The sequence below is a fragment of the Chlorocebus sabaeus genome, chromosome 17, assembly GCF_047675955.1.
Source record: "Chlorocebus sabaeus isolate Y175 chromosome 17, mChlSab1.0.hap1, whole genome shotgun sequence".
NCBI lineage: Eukaryota > Metazoa > Chordata > Mammalia > Primates > Cercopithecidae > Chlorocebus > Chlorocebus sabaeus.
In genome coordinates, this window is record NC_132920.1 from 43,513,793 (window position 1) to 43,534,462 (window position 20,670).

The window sequence follows — 20,670 nt, forward strand, 5'->3', positions numbered from 1 at the left end:
GCAGAGAGGCCAGGAGGAAGAATTTTTTAAATTATTTGTACAAATTGATGGAGTACATGAGAAATTTTGTTACATGTATATAATGTGTAGTGACCAAGCCAGGGTGTTTACAGCATCCATTACCCAAGTACAATACATTTTGGTTAAATATAGTCACCTTAATCTGCTTTTGAACAATGAATTTATTCCTTCTATCTAACTGTATGTTTATACCCTTTATTTATATTTATTTATTTATTTTTTGAGAGGGAGTCGCGCTCTGTTGCCCAGGCAGGGGTTCAGTGGCATGATCTCAGCTCACTGTAACCTCCGCCTCCCAGGTTCAAGTGATTCTTGTGCTTCAGCCTCCCAAGTAGCTGGGATTACAGATGGGCGCCACCATGCCCAGCTAATTTTTGTATTTTTACTGGAGACAGGGTTTCGACATGTTGGCCAGACTGGTCTCGAACTCCTGACCTCATGTGATCGGCCCACCTCGACCTCCCAAAGTGTTGGGATTACAGGGGTGAGTCACCACACCCTGCCTGTACCCTTTAATTCACTTCTTTTCCTCCTTGCCACTCTCGAGGAAGAATTTTCATTACCCCAAAGTTAACAGACAAAAGTGAGAGTGTTTGGAAAACCATGCAGTGTAGCAGCTCACAGACAACGTTATTATTATGAAAACATCTATCAAAATCACAAATGAGCATAGCTTGTGTCCCAGCTTCTCTGCTTTAGAACTGCATCCTATGGATGTACTTGTACACTTGCAAAATTACATGCGTCCAAAATTATTCACTGCAGTCTTCTTTGTATGGCTCCAGAAAGCCTCATCTGCACTTGTGAAACCCAGAAAGTTCTGAAAACTGGGATTTCTCCCATTAGATTGACACACACTCCCTTGTTATTAAAAAAAAAAAAACAAAAAACTGACAAGACCATTTATAATGTTTATTAATTCCACTTATCATCCATATTTGCAATGGAAACATTAACATGTTTGATGATGGGGTAGGTCCCATTAGGGTATTTTATTTTATTATTTTTTATTTTTTTGAGACGGAGTTTTGTTCTTGTCACCCAGGCTGGAGTGCAGTGGTGTGGACTCAGCTCACTACTACCTCCGCCTCCTAGGTTCAAGCTATTCTCCTGCCTCAGCCTCCCCAGTAGCTAGGGTTACAGGTGCCTGCCACCACGCCCAGCTAATTTTTGTATTTTTAGTAGCAACAGGGTTTCACCATTTTGGCCAGGCTGATCTTGAACTCCTGACCTCAGGTGATCTGCCTGCCTCGGCCTCCCAAAGTGCTGGGATTACAGACTTGAGCCACCGTGCCCAGCCCACCATTAGGGTATTTTATAATATATGGAATATGTGCTAAATTGCCTTTCTGAATATATATATATAGTTGATCCTTGAACAACACAGGGGTTAGGGGCACCGAGCCCCTTGCTGTTGAACATCTGCATATAATTTTTGATTCCCCCAAGACTTCATCAGTAGCCTACTGTTGACCAGAAGCCTTACCAATAATAAACAGTCGATTAACACGTATTTTATATGTTTTATATATATTATATACTGTATTCTTACCATAAGGTGAGCTAAAGAAAAGAAAATGTTATTTAAAAAACCATGAGGAAGAGAAAATATATTATTAAGTGGAAGTGGACCATCATAAAGGTCTTCATCCTCGCTGTCTTCACATTGAGAAGGCTGAGGAGGAGAAGAGGAGGGGTTGGTCTTGCTGTCTCAGGGGTGGCAGAGGCGGCAGGGGTAGAAGAGATGGAAGGGGAGCAGGAGAGGCAGGCACAAAACTTGTGACTTTTATTGAGAAAAATCAGACCAGTGCAGTTCAAACCCATGTTGTTCAAAGGTCAACCGTACATGTATGCACTTCTGATCCCAACAGTTTGGATAAGAGACTATGGACCTATAAAAGTTCAGAAGAAATCTAAATGCCCAACTGGGGCTGCTCAGTAGAGCATGGTCCACCCATAAAATGGGGCCCCCACCACGGGGTGATGTGAGACTCTAAGATGAAGGAGGCTAGCTGAGTGCTGTGGTGTGTCTGTAGTTTAGCCACTTGGGAGGCTGAGGTAGGAGGATTGTTTAAGCCCAGGAGATTGAGTCCAGCCTGGGGAACATAATGAGACCTCTTTCTCTAAAAAAATAAATGAGGAGTTGTCTCTTTGTATAGTATATACTTATGGACCAGTCTCCAAGACCAAGAATAAGAAAAAGAAGCATACATATAATGTACAACTTTATATCTGGAAACGAGGTAAAATGAGTGAGAGGTGTCTGGCCGCCGTGGGGCAGGAGAGCTGGGCAGAAAGGAAGCTTTGCTCTAGTGTACATACTGTGAGGAGTTTGTGAATTTTGAACCCTAGGTTCACTCGGTGTAAATCTTTCACCTCGTCAATATATAAACAACTTTGGTTCCAGGCCAGGCTCCTGGCTTTGCCTGAGATCCAAGGGAAAAAGGCCCACACTCGAAAAGTCCAGCTGTACCTCCAAGAAGGCCACTCCCTGGCATTAGAGAAACATCATGGCTCCTGGGACACTCTTTTCATTGGCGTGGATGCCAGCGTGCTCTAGGCCCTGATTCATCAGCCTTCAATGGAATCTCCATATGATTTCACTTTCCTTCTTGTTTAAACTGTCAAAAGCAGGACATACTTATGGTAAAAAGGCAAATGCTAAAGGCTTATAAAACAAAAGCCCCCTCCCTATCCACGAAGCTGACCACATAGAGGTAACTCTTGCAAATGGCTTGGTGTGTACCATTTCAGACCTTCCTTTTCCTATTTGTAATTAATAGCTCTCTTTCTGTCTATATATACATATTTATTATAAATAAAAAGAAGAACATATTATACCTACTATTCTGAAATATGTTTTGTTTTGTTTGTTTGTTTTTGTTTTTGAGACAGGGTCTCACTCTGTCACCAGGGCTGGAGTGCAGCAGCACAATCATGGCTCACTGCAGCCTCGACGCCCCTCCCCAGCCCTGGGCTCAGGTGGTCCTCCCTTCATATGTATGTATATATATGATGTTTTGGTGACTTTCTTCTTTCACTTAGCATGTTTTCAAAGTACTGCCGTATTGTAGCATTTATCAGTACTTCATTCCTTTTTATTGCCAAATAATGTTTTACTATATGGACATACCACATTTTGTTTGTCCATTTGTCAGTTGATGGACTTTGGGTTGTTTCTGCTTTAGACTATGATGAGTAATGCTGCTATGAACATTTGTGTACAAGTTTTTGTGTGGATGTATGCATTCACTTCTCTTGGGTATATACCTAGGAGTGGAACTGCTGCTGGATCATATGGTACAGATATGTTTAACATTTTGAATAATTACCAAACTTTTCCAAAATTGCTACATCATTTTACACTTCCACCAGCAATGATGAGAATCCTTGTGTTCTTTTTAAAGGCTACTCATATTCCATGGCATGAATGTTCCATAATCTATTTAACCAGCTCCATATTGATTTTTCATTATCTTTCTGACTTTTCACTATCTTTCTGACTTTTCACTATTTTCACTATTTCAAATAGTGCTAAACTTGGCGCTAGAACTTCTTGGCTCCAACCTATCTTACTTCTTCAAGTCTAATTCTAGGAGAAACCCCCCAAACAATTAAATAGATAAAAATGGTACCTTACTGTATTTTTAAATTTTCTTGATTATTGAGATTGAATGAATGAATGTCATGGATTATTCATTCATTATTTATTTAATCCATCTTTCATTCATCCAACCCATTAATTTAACTAATTCTACAGACTATTGCTGAGCCCAACATGTGCTAGAGGCTATGCCAGATGTTGGGCACTGACCAGGCATTGAGACAAAGCACAGCATGCCCTCAAGGAGGTGGCTGGGGCTGGGTGTGATGGTATGCGCCGGCAGTCCTAGCTGCTTAGGAGGCTGAGCAGGAGGATCACCCGAGCCCAGGAGTTCGATGCTGTACTGAGCTATGATCATGCCACTGTACTCCAGCCTGGGTGACAGAGCAAGACCCTGTCTCTAAAAAAAAACAAAAAAAAACAGTGATTGGAAATTAACTTTCATTTTGCATGTGGCATGTGCCTTGATACATAGGGAGGAACTCCCAGCCCAGACTGAGAGCTTCAAGGAAGACCCCCAGAGAGAGATGTGCCTCTTGGACTGAATTTTGAAGGACAAACAAACAGGAGCTGGTCAGACAGAGGAGATAACATTCCCGGGGGACAGGGGAGCAGCATGGGCAAAGTGTGGGGGGCGAGACTGCATGGAGTTCAGTGTGGGGAGTCACAGGCATAAATCGTGGACTGGAAGAGAGGAGTGACAAGGGAGCAGGGCCAGGCTTGGAGCCAGGGCAGGCTGTGCCAAGGAACAAGGCTTTAAGGCATTGCAGAGACACTCTGCCTACCTCCTGCCCCCAGCAGCCTGAGACTTGTCAGGCACATTCACTTCCCGGGGCCCAGCTTGGCTGTCAGGGACTACCTGATGCTCTGCATGTGAGGGCCTCCCTGGTCCCTGGCAGACCTTCTCCCTGTTCCCCCACAGAAAGACATTTCTTTGTCCCATAGTCAAAGAGAGGTGTGAGGGAAGGGGCACAGAGAAATACACAGCTTGAGCAAGGTTGCTCTGTCAGGGGCTAGATGGGAGCCACAGACCAGGGACATTTAGATGAGCCTTTGTTGATAGAGAGGGGCCCCTCAGAAAAGAGACAGGGGTGGGAATGTGGAGGGTCTTGTGTCTCTGATCACCAGACACTGGGGCCTGCTGAGATTTTCCCATGGCTACTGATGAGTCAAGGCCAGGACAAGAGATGAGGCCAACCCAAGGCTAAAAGACTTAGAACCATCTTTCTAAGTCCTCAGGAGTTTCAGGAGCCTGCTTATTGCCCAAGGTGATGAGGTGATATGGAAGGAGAGTGTCTGCATGGCCATGGGTTAGAGGTAATATGACGTAAGCCCATTTTCAGCAACTCCAGGTGGCATCTTCTGCATTTCTCCTCACCTTTAAACCGGAAGTGGTGTAACACCATCCATGATCACCATCACCAATTTTACCACAGTCCGCACCTCTGTCTTCATTATCCACCATTACTAGCTTCATCTTCGCTCAGATCGTAGACATTCTTCTCCCAAACTATACCATCACCACCACTAGGCTTTGAAGACATAATGATAAACAAAAGACAAGGTCCTTGCTGTCAGGGAGCTTACACAGCATCATCACCTCCTTCACCATCACCACCACATCAGCAACATCATCATTATCACCATCATTACCACCATCACCACATCACCACCATCATTACCACCATCACCACATCACCCCCACCATCGTTACCACTATCACCACATCACCAACATCATTACCACCATCACATCACCAACATCATTACCACCATCACCACATCCCCACCACCATCATTATCACCATCACATCCCCACCACCATCATTACCACCATCGTCATTACTATTATCACATCACCATCATTATTACCACCATCACCACATCCCCACTATCATCATTATTACCATCACCACATCCCCACCACCATCATTACCACCATCACCACATCCCCACCACCATCATTACCACCATCATCACATCCCCAACACCATCATGACGACCATCACCACATCACCATTACCACCATCACCATATTACCACCATCATTACCATCATCACATCCCCAACACCATCATGATGACCATCACCACATCACCACCACCATTACCACCATCACCACACCACCACCACTATTACCCTCACATCACCACCGCCATCATTACCACCATCACATCACCACCACCATCATTATCACCCTCACATCACCACCATCATTATCACCATCACCACATCATCACCATCAGCATTACAACCATCACCACATAACCATCATTACCACCAACGCATCACCACCATCATCATCACCATCACATCACCACCAGCATCATTACCACCATCAACACATCACCACCACCATCACCACCATCACCACACCACCACCACTACCCTCACATCACCACTACCATCTTTACCACCCTCACATCACCACCACCATCATTATCACCATCATCACATCATCACCATCAGCATTACAACCATCACATCACCACCACCACCATTACCACCCTCACATCACCACCACCACCTTTACCACCCTCACATCACCACCACCATCTTTACCACCCTCACATCACCACCACCATCATTACCACCATCACATCACCACCACCATCATTATCACCATCACCACATCATCACCATCAGCATTACAACCATCACCACATAACCACCATCATTACCACCATCAACACATCACCACCATCACCACATCACCACCAGCATCATTACCACCATCAACACATCACCACCACCATCATTATCACCATCACATCACCACCACCACCATTACCACCATCACCACATCACCACCACCCTCATTACCACCATCACATCACCACCACCATCCTTACCACCATCATGTCATCACCACCATCACCAGATCACTGTCACCAGCATTACCACATCTGTCACATAATCCTCATCAGCACCACTACCCTCATGACCACATCACTACTACCAGTGGCCCTGGTCCCATCCTCTCATCTCTACTTCAATCACCCCGTCACCATCACTTCCATCACCAGGATCCCCACCCTCCCTTACTATTATACCATCCATCCATCACCGTACTTACCACTGCAATTGATTTTGTCATTGCCACCATCAACAGTGTAAGAAATGATTACATGGGTTGCAGCAATGGTTAATGGTCACTGAAGCCCCAGTGGCGTGAACCCGGGAGGCGGAGCTTGCAGTGAGCCGAGATCGCGCCACTGCACTCCAGCCTGGGAGACACAGCGAGACTCCGTCTCAAAAAAAAAAAAAAAAAAAAAAAAGATGGGTAGGTCATCTGAGGTCACTTAATGGGGAGGGGGCAAAATAGTAAAAGGCCTAAAGTGTAAGAATTCCCTATTGCAAGCAATCTCAAATTGGTTATTCCAAGAATGTATTTTTTCCTGAACCCTCCAATATTTCTAGTAATAATTCCAATTAAGGAGTTATTTTTTCTTTTTCTTTTTTTTTTTTTTTTTTGAGTCAAAGTCTTACTCTTATACTGTACTCAGGCTGGAGTACAGTGGTGCAATCTCAGCTCACTGCAACCTCCACCTCCTGGGTTCCAGCGATTCTCCTACCTCAGCCTCCCGAGTAGCTGGGATTACAGGCATGAGCCACTATGCCTGGTTAGTTTTTGTATTTTCAGTAGATTCGGGGTTTCACCATGTTGGCCAGGCTGATCTCGAACTCCTGACCTCCAGTGATCCACCCGCCTTGGCCTTGCAAAGTGCTGGGATTACAGGCATGAGCCACCATGCCTGGCCAGGAGTTGTTATTTTTCCATTGCACAAGGCTCCTCTCCATCCAGTTGGGTATAAATGAAGGTCTCTACCTTGGCCTCTGAGCTCAGGTTAGAATTCCCATGTTGGAGGGGTTGGAGGATGGTTAAAATACAATCAAAATCAGCTCTTAACTGGTGATTCGGAGTTGATCTATCTATCCTCTGGTTAGACTCAGCATTTCATACCTGCCTGTCCAGCTCCATCATCAGCCATCATGGTCACTGTCACCATCATTCTTCAATGAAATTAGAGACGAGAGCTTCCATATGGGGTAGGGCCAGGGAATAAGATGGAGCCAGAAGTAAAATTAATGCCAAATTACTCTCTGTGGAAAGAGGCTGCAGATTTATTTATTTTTTATTTTTTGAGACAGAATTCCGCTCCTGTTGCCCAGGCTGGACTGCAGTCGCACGATCTCGGCTCACTACAACCTTCTGCCTCCCGGGTTCAAGTGATTCTCCTGCCTCAGCCTCCTGAGTAGCTGAGATTACAGGCGCTTGCCCCCATGTCCAGCTAATTTTTTGTATTTTTGGTAGAGACGGGGTTTTGCCATGTTGGCCAGGCTGATCTCAAACTCCTGACCTCAAATGACCCACCCGCCTTGGCCTCCCAAAGTGCTGGAATTACAGGCATGAGCCACTGTGTCTGGCCAGGGCTGCAGATTTAGATTTGAGTTTCCTAGGAGCCAATGTCAGGAGGGAGAGGTAACCACTGTATGATTATCAGCTATTTCTGATATTAAAGCAGGAAAGAAATTCCCATTGTGAAAACTAAGGGGTCACAGCCAATGGCTGAGGTTGGCCTCGTTAGCTGTCCTCTCTGGCTGTGGAAAAACTTCAGAATATTATCCTGTGGAGCCACTGGATGGGACATGGAGATGGGGTGACCACAAAACTTACCTCTCAGGAGCTGCAAAGTGTTATGGTGCTGTATACATTTTATATTAATAATATGATTACATAGTACTAAATGAGGGAGGAGCCAACAGTGTGAGGTCACATGTGAGTGAGGATGAGAGGGGTGGAGGTATCTCCCCTTGAGCTGGTCTTCAGGAGGCCTGGGCATTCACTTGGTGAATGAGGAGGAGGCCACATTGTCCAAGGGACGACACTAAGGCGTGACATGCCAATGCGCTGGTGTGTGCAGAGAACTAGAGGGAAGGGGGCATGTTGGAGAGGGGTCAGGGGTGGACTGGGGGAGAGAATCTGGTCCTAGGGAAGTCATAGGGGCCAAGCAAAGGAGCTGGACTTTCCCCCTCAGGCAGTAGAATCTGGTGAAAGGTTTTAAACAGGAATACGACCCTCTTCGATCTGTGTTTAAATGTTCACTGTGGCCGGTGTGTGGAGAATGGGTTGAAAGGGGTGACACTGGAGACAGGGAGGGTTAGCTTATTTTAACCCTCCTGTAAGCTCCCTAAGGGTAGGGACTGTGTCTGAGGCATCTATGTACCCTTCAGAACGGTGAAGACGCACTAGAGACTCAAACGTCTTTTCTTATTGTCACCCCGTCACTGTCACCACCATTAGCTGCCTCTTGCTTCACTCCATGGCTGTCGGCACCCCCATTAACACATGCCATGCCATCGGTTTAGCTCCCTTCCCAGAGCTTTCTCAGGGAGCCCAGCCTGGAGCAGACTGGGACATCACCAGCTCAGCAGCTTGGGTCAAAAGTGAGATTCCTGGTCTGGAGTCAGGGGACCCGGTCTTTTCTTCAGCTCTGCTGCTGAATCATTGTGTGACCCCAGCAGGTCCCCACCCTGTCTTTAGTTTTCTGACCTGTCCAAAGTAGGAGCTGGATTAAACTAGTGGGTCTGCCAGCCAAGTGTTTGGAGAATCAGATGAGAATAAACCGGACATTGCTGGTCTCTGCTGTACTTTTTCTGCAGGGACCATGATTGAGAATTGAGTGGGAAGGTCAGATTGAACATTGAGTCTTAGGTATTGCATGTGCCTATGACAAGACCTTGGTAACGCCCCCTCCCCCATTCCCTACCCCTCCAAAAGGTAATCTTAGGCATTGCAGGTACCTATGGCAAGACCTTGGCAATGCACCCCCTGCCATTCCCTATCCCTCCAAAAGGTAATTTAGGAAGCTGCTGGAAATAGGGGAATGGGACAGGCAGTTGGAACCATATGTATGGGGAGAGTCCCTGAGTGAAGTGGGAATGGGACGAGCGTGGGGCCCTCAGAGAGGTCAAGTTGCCCAGTGTGATCACAGGTGTGTCTCAGGCCAGGGCATCAGCTCCCAGCGGGGGAGAGGGATTCGAGGAGGCCTCATGGCTCAGCAGAAGGAAACCTGGTTAGGATCCAGCTTTCAGCTCTGAATCCTGGGCTGTCGGCCAGGCCATGGCTGTAGCTGCAAATAGGCAAGGCTGATCTAAGGTCTCATAGGACAAAGGGCACCCTGGGAGAGCTAGCCCCAGGCCCCAGGGGCCTCCTCTTCTTGGGGATCCTAGGAGCTCTGCTGACCAAGGGGGTAGGGGCTCACCTCCTATGCCATCACCCAGTTACCTCATCATGGTAGCCTTGGTCCTTGAACACTAATGGGTAAGCCCCAGAGCCACGAGCCAGTGACCTCTGAATGGATGGCTTCCCCTTCCCCCAGGCACCAGGCAAGACAGGTAGGGGTCCCTGGAGATCTGGTGGCTGGGGAGGGCCCAGTCCTGGGCCAGCCCCTGAGGGCTGGATTCTGGCTGCAGGCTCTCCACTCAGTCCATCCACTCCCGCCTCCAGAGTCCAAGGGTCTATGCGGTGGGCAGTTTGAGCTGGCTGGATACTAGAGGGAGGCTGCACCTGAAACGGTTGGTGGGTGAGCAGCATGAGTTTTGAGGAGCTGCTGGAGCAGGTGGGCGGCTTTGGGCCCTTCCAACTGCGGAATGTGGCACTGCTGGCCCTGCCCCGATTGCTGCTACCACTGCATTTCCTCCTGCCCATCTTCCTGGATGCTGTGCCTGCCCACCGATGTGCCCTGCCGGGTGCCCCTGCCAACTTCAGCCATCAGGATGCGTGGCTGGAGGCCTACATTCCCCGGGAGCCCGATGGCACGCTTAGCTCCTGCCTCCGCTTTGCCTACCCCCAGGCTCTCCCCAACACCACGTTGGGGGAAGAAAGGCAGAGCCGTGGGGAGCTGGAGGATGAACCTGCCACAGTGCCCTGCTCTCAGGGCTGGGAGTACGACCACTCAGAGTTCTCCTCTACCACTGCAACTGAGGTACTTAAGCCCAGAAGTTGAGAGACATGTGAGAGGGATAGCCCTGCCATTGCCTTGGGTGGTTACTGTATAGGCATTAGATGTATTACTTTACCTTGTAAAGTCTCAGCTTACCAATCTGTAGACGGGAGCTATGAATATAAGGCACTTTTAGTTCAAGGCTTGTAGTAACAGGCTCCTACACAAGAACTGTTATCATCATCATTAATTGGGAGGTGATTAAGGCAGGGAAGGGCTAAAGTGGCTTCACAGAGTTGGGACAAAGAGCTGAGAAGGCGATTTCTGCAGCAAGAGGTGGAGAAACAATAGAGGCCTTCTTTTCTCCCTTCCTCTTTTCCAGTCCCAGGTCGGTATTTACATAATCCATCTGGAGGTGGAATGTCGGTGGAGGCAGAGTCTCCCTGGGAGGCAGCAGGTCAAGGCCTTCCTTGGGAAGAAGCTGAGGCTGCAGGACTGGGGAGGGACAAACTTTCCTATTCCCCAAAGTGGCATGAATCGCTGGGAGGTTTATTATCTGGCACAGAGGTACCAGAACGGCAGAGCTTGCCTCAGAAGGCTCCAGGGTCTGGAGAGGAGGAGCTGGCGCTTGCTGGAGAGGGCTGATGTTCACAGCAGGTCCCTTTCTGCCTGTCCTTGCAGTGGGATCTGGTGTGTGAGCAGAAAGGCCTGAACAGAGCTGCATCCACTTTCTTCTTCGCCGGTGTGCTGGTGGGGGCTGTGGCCTTTGGATATCTGTCTGACAGGTGGGGTGAGGTACTGGGCCAATAAGAAACTGGCTGGGGGAACTTTCCCCCATTAGCTGGGGTATGAGCCTAGTCTACTATGTCTTAGAACCTCCTTCCACAGGGAACTGATCCTGCATGACCCCTTTGCAGGTTTGGGCGGAGGCGTCTGCTGCTGGTGGCCTACGTGAGTACCCTGGTGCTGGGCCTGGCATCTGCAGCCTCCATCAGCTATGTAATGTTCGCCATCACCCGCACCCTCACTGGCTCAGCCCTGGCTGGTTTTACCATCATCGTGATGCCACTGGGTGAGGCAGGCAAGAAACAGGCAGGACCTAGAGGGCTGGAAGAAGGCAGTTGTCAGAGTGAGACTGAGCCCATCTGGTCCTCACTAACCATCTTCCTGTCTCCTGCCCTGGGCCAGAGCTGGAGTGGCTGGATGTGGAGCACCGCACTGTGGCCGGAGTCCTGAGCAGCACCTTCTGGACAGGGGGCGTGATGCTGCTGGCACTGGTTGGGTACCTGATACGGGACTGGCGATGGCTTCTGCTAGCTGTCACCCTGCCTTGTGCCCCAGGCATCCTCAGCCTCTGGTGAGGACTGCAGGCAGCTGAGGAGCGGGAGATACAGGAAGTCAAAGATGAGATTAATCAGAGCCTGAGATTTGAAGATAGAGAGATCGAGAGATGAAGGGAAAGAGGAACAGAGTAAGTGACCAAGAGACAGAAAGAGACAGAGAAAAGGAGACAGAGAGACAGAGATCAACAGAAAGAAGATGGCAAGGAACAGTGAGAAGCAGAGAACAAGATAGATACAGAGAGACAAAGAGCCAAACATAAATTGAGGCTGGCAACTTGCAAGATTGGGGATAGGGGCAGGGCCAGCATGGGGGTGGGGAGCTCAGGCAGGAGAGTGGGAGGACAGGTAGCATGGGTACTACATTGCCTCCCAAAGATGACTTGACCTTGGGTGACCCTTCTGGATATGTCTACATGTCTGTCCCTCCTTCATCCTATTCCCTCCTGCCACCCATGGGAGAAGTGAGTGGCTGGTGCTGGGAGCTGGTTTTGAGGGTAAGGCCAATTCAGTAGAGTAAGGGACCCCCAGGCTATGGAGGACCTGGGCCTGGGCAAGGAAGTGTGGGAAGAGGTGTTTTATTGTCTTTATTATTTTTTTTTTTGAGATAAGGTCTTGCTGTGTCGCTGGAGTACAGTGGCACAATCACAGCTCACTGAAGTCGCAACCTCCCAGGCTCAAGTGATTCTCCTGCATTAGCCTGAGTAGCTGGGACTACAGGCGTGTGCCACCACACCCGGCTAATATTTATTTTTTGATATTTTGTAGAGACAGAGTCTTGCCATGATGCCCAGGCTGATCTTGAACTCCTGGGCTCAAACCCACCCTCCTGCCTTGACCTCCAAAAGTGTTGGGATTACAGGCATGGGCCATTGCACCCAGCCCAGAGGTGGCTTTTAAATTGGGCATTGAAAGATGAATAAAAGCTCATCAAGTGTGGAGGGCTTGGGGAGGGGCTGATGTTCCAGGCTGAGAAGACTGCATGAGCAAGACCCTGGAAGTTGAGAGCCTGTAGTATGTCCAGGAACATGTGGCTTAGGGTCATGACTTTCTGGCTGAAGGGCCTCCTGCCTATTCCTAGGTGGGTGCCTGAGTCTGCACGCTGGCTTCTAACTCAGGGCCGTGTGAAAGAGGCCCACAGGTACCTGCTCCACTGTGCCAGGCTCAATGGGCGGCCAGTGTGTGAGGACAGCCTCAGCCAGGAGGTGAGGGTGAATGTGTTTGTGAGCATGCATGTATGTGTGTGTGGGGGGGTGGGCTGTGTCAAGTGTCCCCTCCCACAGCCCACCATGTATGGCAGGAAAAGCCCCTGGGCCCCCATGGAGAGTTCCGAACTCTTTAGGATGTCCTACCTGGCTCCGGTGGGCCACATCCATCATTTGAGACCTACTCTTCTCACCTGCCATGTGCATCGCCACCCCTACCACTGCATATGGGAGGAATAGAGAGTGGTTGGGGGAGAGTACTGTATCCCATCGAGATCACATAGCCAACTCTGATATTACAACCTCACCTCCTTCCCTACCAGGCTGTGAGCAAAGTGGCTGCTGAGGAACGGGTGGTCCGAAGACCTTCATACCTAGACCTGTTCCGCACGCCACGGCTCCGACACATCTCACTGTGCTGCGTGGTGGTGTGGTGAGGAGGCTGGTGTGGGTGTGGTAGGAGGGAGGAGCAAACTCCAGGCTGGTGCTGAGTGTGAGAAAGGCTCTGAGGGACAAGTAGAGTGTCATGGTGGACGGCAGGAGGATAAGCCTCGGTGGGCGATCTGCCCAGGGAAGTCAGAAAATGAAGCAGGCAGCAGAGGCACATGGGTTCAAGTTCAGACTCCGACTCCCACTTCCTTACTTGGAAAGGGATGGATCACTTAGCCACTCAGAGCCCCAGCGTCCCTTCTGTAAAACGGACTGTTGTCAGTTCCATATCAGGGTTGCTGTGAAAATTAGGGTAAAGGTGCTTTGACCACTGGCGCCTGCTGCACACTCGGAGGGCGTTATGGATGTCAGGGAAGGTCCTGGTGGTGGGAGGGGGGTCACGGAGACAGAAAGAGATTGCCCTTGTAAAAGGCCAAGTCTTCCTAAGAAGAGAGGCCAAAGAGGAATGGGAAGGAGGGTCCCCCGAGTGGCACTGCAACTCCTTTCAGGTTCGGAGTGAACTTCTCCTATTACGGCCTGAGTCTGGATGTGTCAGGCTTGGGGCTGAATGTGTACCAGACGCAGCTGTTGTTTGGGGCCGTGGAATTGCCCTTCAAGTTGCTGGTCTACCTGTCAGTGCGCCACGCAGGACGCCGCCTCACGCAAGCCGGGACACTGCTGGGCACGGCTCTGGCGCTTGGCACTAGACTGCTAGTGTCCTCTGGTGAGCCCAGTCCCATAGGTCCTGCTCACCCCAGAAGCTGGGCCAGGAACCCTGCCCACTCCCCGGAGACCTACCTCCTGGCCAAGAATCCACTCCTCCCCACAGCTCCCCACTCTTACCCAGTGAGCTCAGACTCTCTGCCACTTAAGTTCAGCCCACTCTGGAGACTCTGCACCCTATCCAGAACACCCCTGGCTCTCCTCCAAGGCCCTCTCACTATCTGAACCCGCTTCCCTCCAGACATGAAGTCCTGGAGCACCGTCCTGGCAGTGATGGGGAAAGGTTTTTCTGAAGCTGCCTTCACCACTGTCTACCTGTTCACTTCGGAGTTGTACCCTACGGTGCTCAGGTAAGGAAACCTGCAACCAACCTGGGGTATGGGGCTTGTTAGTCACGCGTCTTAACCAACACTTCTACATACACACGCCACAGCCTGGTCTCTCTCAGTCCTTTTTTTTTTTTTTTTTGGTAGAGATGGGGTCTTGTTATATTACCCAGACCGGTCTCAAACTCCTGGCCTCAAGCGATCCTCCCGCCTCAGCCTCCAAAAGTGCTGGTATTACAGGCACTATTACAGGCATGAGCCACTGCACCCAGCCTCTCACTCATTCTTCACGCTACACCCAGAATACAGAACTAATCAGGGCCTTCTGTGTTTGCCCTAGTCTTGGAGAAGGCAGGGCATCTTATCTTCTGTACTATGTGACCCTAAGCCACGTCAGACATCCTCTCTGGGCCTCCTTAAGAAAACAGCCCCAAGGCCGGGCACTGTGGCTCACGCCTGTAATCCCAGCATTTTGGAAGGCCAAGGCGGGCGGATCACTGAAGGTCAGGAGTTCGAGACCAGCCTGACCAACATGGTGAAACCCCACCCCTGCTAAAAATACAAAATTAGCTGGGTGCGGTGGCGCATGCCTGTAATCCTAGCTATTTGGGAGGCTGAGGCAGGAGAATCGTTTGAACCTGGGAGACGGAGGTTGCAGTGAGCCGAGATCATGTCATTGCACTCTAGCCTGGGTAAGAAACTCTATCTCAAATAAACACATAAATTTTAAAAAAATTAAAATAAAGAATAATAATAATAAAAAGAAAATAGCCCCAAGAAGCCCCATTCTGCCCACCCCCATCCCATTCACCCCTGGAAGGCAGAGATGCCCTTGAGGACTGTCCCAAGGGCAACCCCTTGAAAGGCCCAGGGGGGTCTTTCAGCTAGCTATTGGGAGGTAGGAAAAGGAAACTTCTAAGCATCTGGTCATGGCAGGGCCTGTACAAACTACTGACCTTCTTCCTTCCACATCACTCTTTCCTTATCCCAGTCTGATGGCTTGTCTTCTCTTTCAGTGGTACCTGGTTGGTACTCTGTCAGAATGGGGGCCCTGTCCTCTGGTGGGTACTGGCTTGGGGATCCTGGCCTGAAGGTGGGTGGGAAAACCAACTGAAAGAAGTCCTAGTTTTCTTAGCTATATGGGGAGAAGGGAGTATCAGGGCCTGCCAACCCTGGAGAGAAGCCCTGTGGGGCATGATCCCAGGTAGGTGTGAACACTGTCTGCCTCCCTCATCCTCTTTCTCTGAACAGACAGACAGGGATGGGGCTGACTGCACTGGTGGGCCGGCTGGGGGGCTCTTTGGCCCCACTGGCGGCCTTGCTGGATGGAGTGTGGCTGTCACTGCCCAAGCTTGCTTATGGGGGGATCGCCCTGCTGGCTGCCGGCACCGCCCTCCTGCTGCCAGAGACGAGGCAGGCACAGCTGCCAGAGACCATCCAGGACGTGGAGAGAAAGAGGTGTGTGCACAGGACTGTGTCTGTGTACGTGTGAGCACATTCTTATGGATGCAGGTGCTCAGATACCTAACACTTTAGGATTCAGACAGGAAAATATATGCACATATGTACTTGGTGCATGTATGTGAGTGTGCACAGGTGAGTGTTTCAGGGTGCATGATTGGGGGGTATGTAAACTGCAAGCATAAATGTGTACATGAGTCCATATGTGTGTATGAACACAAATACATAAGGCTGTTCAGGAAGACGTGTATGTGTGCACACTCAAGTATGCCTACACATCAGGGGTGTGCACAAGCATGTGTGTGAGTCACTTGTATAGGGATTTGTATATCAGAAACTAGGGAGAGCCCTGGGACAGCCCTGATGGGGCAGGCTGGGGTGGTAGGCTCGGGGATTAAATCCCACCATTGCTCACGACTCCTTCCTCCCTAGTGCCCCAACCAGTCTTCAGGAGGAAGAGATGCCCATGAAGCAGGTCCAGAACTAAGTGGGAGTGGAGGCAGGCCCTCCACAGAAGCTCTGCAGCAGGGGCTGGGAGAGCAGAAGGGCAGGCCCTGCAACTCAGGCTGGGAGTATCGAACCCTCTGCCTAGGGCTGGAGTTGCCGCCAGTACCCTCTCCCTGTGCTCATCCAACCTTGATTATTTGGCTTCTAGGAACAGTTGACTTCCCAGAATGCAGTGGCTGCTGCGCACCCCTCTCATGGCTGGGGAGGATTCTGTAAATAAAGGTGCCCCTTGGGTTGGGGCAGTGGTGAAGAGCTGTGGGAAGAGCCCTGGATAGGAAGCCACCGAGTCTGCCCTGGGCTCTGATAACACCTTCACCATTAACTTGCTGTGTGACCTTGGGCATGTGGCTTTCCCTCTCTGGGCCTCAGTCTGTTCATTTCCCAAATGGATAATGAAGCTTCTTGGCAGGTTCTACCATAGGATCTGTTGCCACGCTCAAATGAGTTACTGAATAAGGTGCTTCTGCTTCTTCTAGAGATGGTGCTAAAGAAAGGACTAGCATATGAGACTTCTGGTACCAATGGGGCTAGTGGGCATGCTGTCCACTGTGTGGTGCTAGGACTGCCAATGCCAGGCTCAAGGGACAAAAAGAACAGCTTTTTGTTCTCATGGCTGGCCCTGCTACCTCCGAGGCACCCTGCAGGGCAATGCATGTCATCCCAACCCCTACACTCCCCATCCTCCAACCCACTGGTCTCATGCCCAAAGAAGAGTTGAAGGCATGGGAGCCAACATTTTATTGGAGAAGCCAGAGAGGCAGAAATTCAATAAACACAAGTTTTATGAGTACCTTGAAGCTCTAGAATGTGCTGGGGAAAGCGGTTGTGATGGCCAGGAGGAGGATACCCTTCAAAATGTGCTGTTCACTAACCAGATAGAAATGGGAAAGGGAAAAATTGGCAGAGAAAGTCTAGACTCTCTGGCCTACCATGGAACCTAGGCCCAGGTCCCCACGATCCCATCGTCCCCAACCCCATGGGACTGGAGATTTTTGTAGCTCCCATTGGATCATGAGGGGCATGATGGGAGGCCTGAGTTAGGGTGACCTTTTCTGTGAGCATCTCATTGGAATTTTATCTTCACTGGGTCATAGATGTAGCAGCCCACATCGCCAATGTTCACACCTGAGAGAGAGAGCCCTATCACCAAAGGCCTTGGGCCTGTAGTGCAGGGTTCAGGGCTGGAGGGAACTGGGGTGGGGGGCAGGGTATGCTTAACCACAGGGGAAGTTGTCCACACATCCCCACAGACCATGTACATGCCATAGTTTGGCCCAGTGTCTGGGATGGGGCTGCCCACCTTTGGGGCCAAACAGGTAGCCGTAGCAGGGGACGTGGCAGTAGGGGACTCCGTCATGCTGAGACACAGAGAGAAAGAGAGCTGTCTCAGCCTGGTTCTCTTCCCATTTCCAGCCTCCTCCCAACATAACCACTCATTCCTGCCCTGCTCACCTCGGCATGACTCCCAGCAGTCAGGGTCTTGCGGCAACGCTGGCACCTCAGACAGGGTCGGTGCCAATTTCTGCCTAATGACATCACCTTCTCAGCTGGTGGTGGAGAGAAGTGGTAGTGCTTCCATTCTAGGGGTAGAGTAGGGAGACCCACCTGCCTTGGATCACCTCCCTGCCCCTTGCTGCCCACCCTGTATCGCCCTCCCCAAGCTTTCCACTGTCACTTACCAAAATAGACAGGCTCCCCACAACCAGGGCACAGCGACGTCTCTCCAGTGAATGTCTTCATATGGGGAGGGCCTTTAAGGGGAAGAGGCCCCGGGTAGGTCTGAGGTGGAGATGCCCACCAGCACCTGCCTGCATATGGCACTGTCCTCTTCCAAAAGCCATGCTCATTCCAGAGTGCTCGACCCAGGCACCCAAGAGTCTGTCTTCTATAGGCCCGGAACTGAGCCCCCTTTGACTCCACCTCCTGCCCCATCCCTATGTGTATTAGGGACTACCTGCTTCCTTGTCATCCTCCCAGGGGCTCAGGTACACACCATCCCAACCCTGCTAGCAACTCAATCCTCAGGAAACTTGAGCTGACACAGGAGCTGGCCAGGGCATGGGTATCAGGTGTTGGGGAGCATAGTGTCACTGCCTACTTCAGGGAATGGAGGGAAGGAAGTAGGGACCAGAGGAGAAAAGCTGGAGAATGTGAGAGGCTGGCCTTATCCCAATGACTCCTCTCCTGTAGGTTATTCCTTCCACGGCCCTGGCCTGGGATAGACCTAAGTTCCTGGCCAGCTTTGCCTCTGACTAGCTTTGTGAATGGACAAGGTCATTTGCCCTGTCTGGATCTCACTTTTCTCACCTGTAAAATGCGAGGATGCAAGGAGAGGGGATAATGCTATCTGCCCAATTAACTGTTTTTTGTTTGTTTGTTTTTTGTTTTTTTTGAGATGGAGTCTTGTTCTGTTGCCTAGGCTGGAGTGCAATGGCGTGACCTCGACTCACTGCAACCTCCGCCTCCTGGGTTCAAATGATTCTCCTGCCTCAGCCTCCCCGTAGCTGGGATTACAGGCACCAGCCACCATGCCCAGCTAATTTTTGTATTTTTAGTAGAGATGGGATTTCACCATGCTGGCCAGGCTGGTCTCAAACCCCTGACCTCATGATCCGCCTGCCTTGGCCTCCCAACAATTTACATCTGAACTCAGCAGCTGACATGAGGGAATAGAAAGAAAAGAAAAGAAAAGAGAAAAAAGAAAAGAAAGAAAGAAAGAAAAAAGCGGGAGGTAGATAGAGAAGACTTTGCTAAGAACGAAGTTGTGAGAATATGAAGCAGAGGGCTGGGTAGGAGACTGCCACCTGGCCCACCCTCTGCTCCAGCTTGGGGAAGGGTCAGGAGGAGGACTAGGAGGAGCTGAGCGCAGCCTTACTTACTTTTCTTGCCTTGGGGGAGGCCAGTCCTTGGCCTGGGAGGGCTAAAGCTGCTGGGGCTGAGAGGAGTGGTGCTGCCAGGGCTGGGAGTGGGGGCGTTGTACAAGTAGGAGCCCACACCACCAATGTTCACCCCTGAAGAAAGAATAGGGGAGGTCAGGCTTGAGCCCCCAGCTCCCAGCCACCAGTAGGGTTCTGCTGACCCCTGGCCCCTTTCAGGCTGGTACTTACCCCTGGGTCCAAAGAGAGCCCCATAGCATGGCTTGTGGCAGTATGGCCTCCCGTTGTGCTGGGTACAAGCAGAGGGAAGTGGGTTACTCAGGGCCAGCGGGAGCCATGCCCCACAGGCCTTTCCTCCAGACAGGCTACCAGGTGTATCTGTCCACTGGCTAAGTCTGGTGGGCCTGGGAGGGGTGGGGGATGGGCTGGCATGACAATATTTCCACTATGGTCAAGGGAGGAAGAGCAAGAGCAGCTCAGGAGGTGATGCTGCTTCCCACCCATCCTGACTCCCAAAGCCATGGGATCCACAGTTACAACCCAGGTTCCCAAAATCCTGGCTGGTGTGGGGTCCACCAGGTGTGTAGCCTTGGGGTTGGCTACTGAGGTTCTCTTTGGCAGGTCTCCAGGGCTGAAGTTGGGGGTTGGTGCCTGGCGGGTGGGAGGCAGTGATGTAAACAGGGCAGTACTCCCTGGCCAGGCCTTACCTCTGCATGCCCGCCAGGAGACAGGACGCTGTGACAGCGCTCACATTTCAGGCAGAAGCGGTGCCAGTTCTTGCCCAGGGAGCTCACCTTCTCAGCTATGGAGGACAAAGTGGAACCGAGCTGCGAGGAGCCTGTCCAAGTTTGGGGCCCCTCCTTTCCCCCTTCAGCCCTCTAGGGAATTAGGTTGGCCTGCCCTGCTCCCTGGAGAGGAGTGTCTCCAGGAGGCCAGCTCCATCCCGCTCCGGTTTCATACTCCCCACAGAGCTCTTGGCGGAAGGGAGAAGACCCGAGTGGGTGCGGGTGGTGCGTAGACTACCAGCCGCTGCAAGTGAAAAAGGGTTTCTGGGACCATAGTGTGGCCAGCCCTCGCGTCCTCAGGGACGCGGCTCCCATTCGCCCCATCTTCGCCCCCTCTGCAGCCCGGGCCTCACCGAAGAAAACCGGTTGCTGGCAACGCGGACAGGTCCAGCTCATAGCTCCGCTCCAGGCAACGCACACGGCACACAGTAGGTACGCCGCCGCGAC

General features: G+C 50.7%; 2 protein-coding genes across 8 annotated transcripts; one reads left to right on the forward strand and one right to left on the reverse strand.

Annotated features, from left to right (window-relative positions):
- Positions 1-200: 200 nt before the first annotated feature.
- CRIP3 (cysteine rich protein 3) lies at positions 201-20,670 on the reverse strand. Of its 7 annotated transcripts, XR_012089171.1 has the most exons (11): positions 20,577-20,670; positions 20,146-20,240; positions 19,670-19,727; positions 19,442-19,573; positions 18,242-18,313; positions 18,015-18,142; positions 7,589-7,662; positions 6,701-6,875; positions 5,004-5,157; positions 3,836-4,025; positions 201-2,642 (listed from the first exon to the last, which is right to left on the reverse strand). XR_012089171.1 is itself a non-coding variant. In XM_073006010.1 (8 exons), exons 1-8 carry the CDS (start codon positions 20,617-20,619, stop codon positions 17,626-17,628), a joined length of 615 nt encoding a protein of 204 aa, XP_072862111.1. In that variant the 5' UTR covers positions 20,620-20,670; the 3' UTR covers positions 17,286-17,625. The 7 variants fall into 7 exon arrangements, 5 of the variants coding, with proteins under 5 accessions (XP_072862111.1, XP_072862110.1, XP_072862113.1 ...); XR_012089172.1 differs by lacking the exon at positions 3,836-4,025; XM_073006010.1 differs by lacking the exons at positions 201-2,642; positions 3,836-4,025; positions 5,004-5,157; positions 6,701-6,875; positions 7,589-7,662 and adding exons at positions 17,286-17,687; positions 17,863-17,920 and having other exon boundaries at positions 18,015-18,109.
- On the forward strand, positions 7,669-17,185 carry SLC22A7 (solute carrier family 22 member 7). Its single transcript, XM_038006111.2, is given in 9 exon segments — positions 7,669-10,613; positions 11,253-11,356; positions 11,489-11,733; positions 11,736-11,928; positions 12,993-13,116; positions 13,440-13,549; positions 14,055-14,269; positions 14,510-14,618; positions 15,846-17,185. Coding segments are annotated over 9 exon segments (1,734 nt in total). The 5' UTR covers positions 7,669-10,220; the 3' UTR covers positions 16,087-17,185.

Bases quoted from the DNA above. Each gene is read 5' to 3' on its own strand.
- CRIP3 (XM_073006008.1), bottom strand. From the start codon at position 20,619: ATGAGCTGGACCTGTCCGCGTTGCCAGCAACCGGTTTTCTTCG. The intron at 20,241-20,576 runs GTGAGGCCCGGG...TGTCCTCCATAG, and splicing joins CCAGCAACCGGTTTTCTTCG to CTGAGAAGGTGAGCTCCCTG. The intron at 18,143-18,241 runs GTAAGTGACAGT...CTCTACCCCTAG, and splicing joins TGGGGAGCCTGTCTATTTTG to AATGGAAGCACTACCACTTC.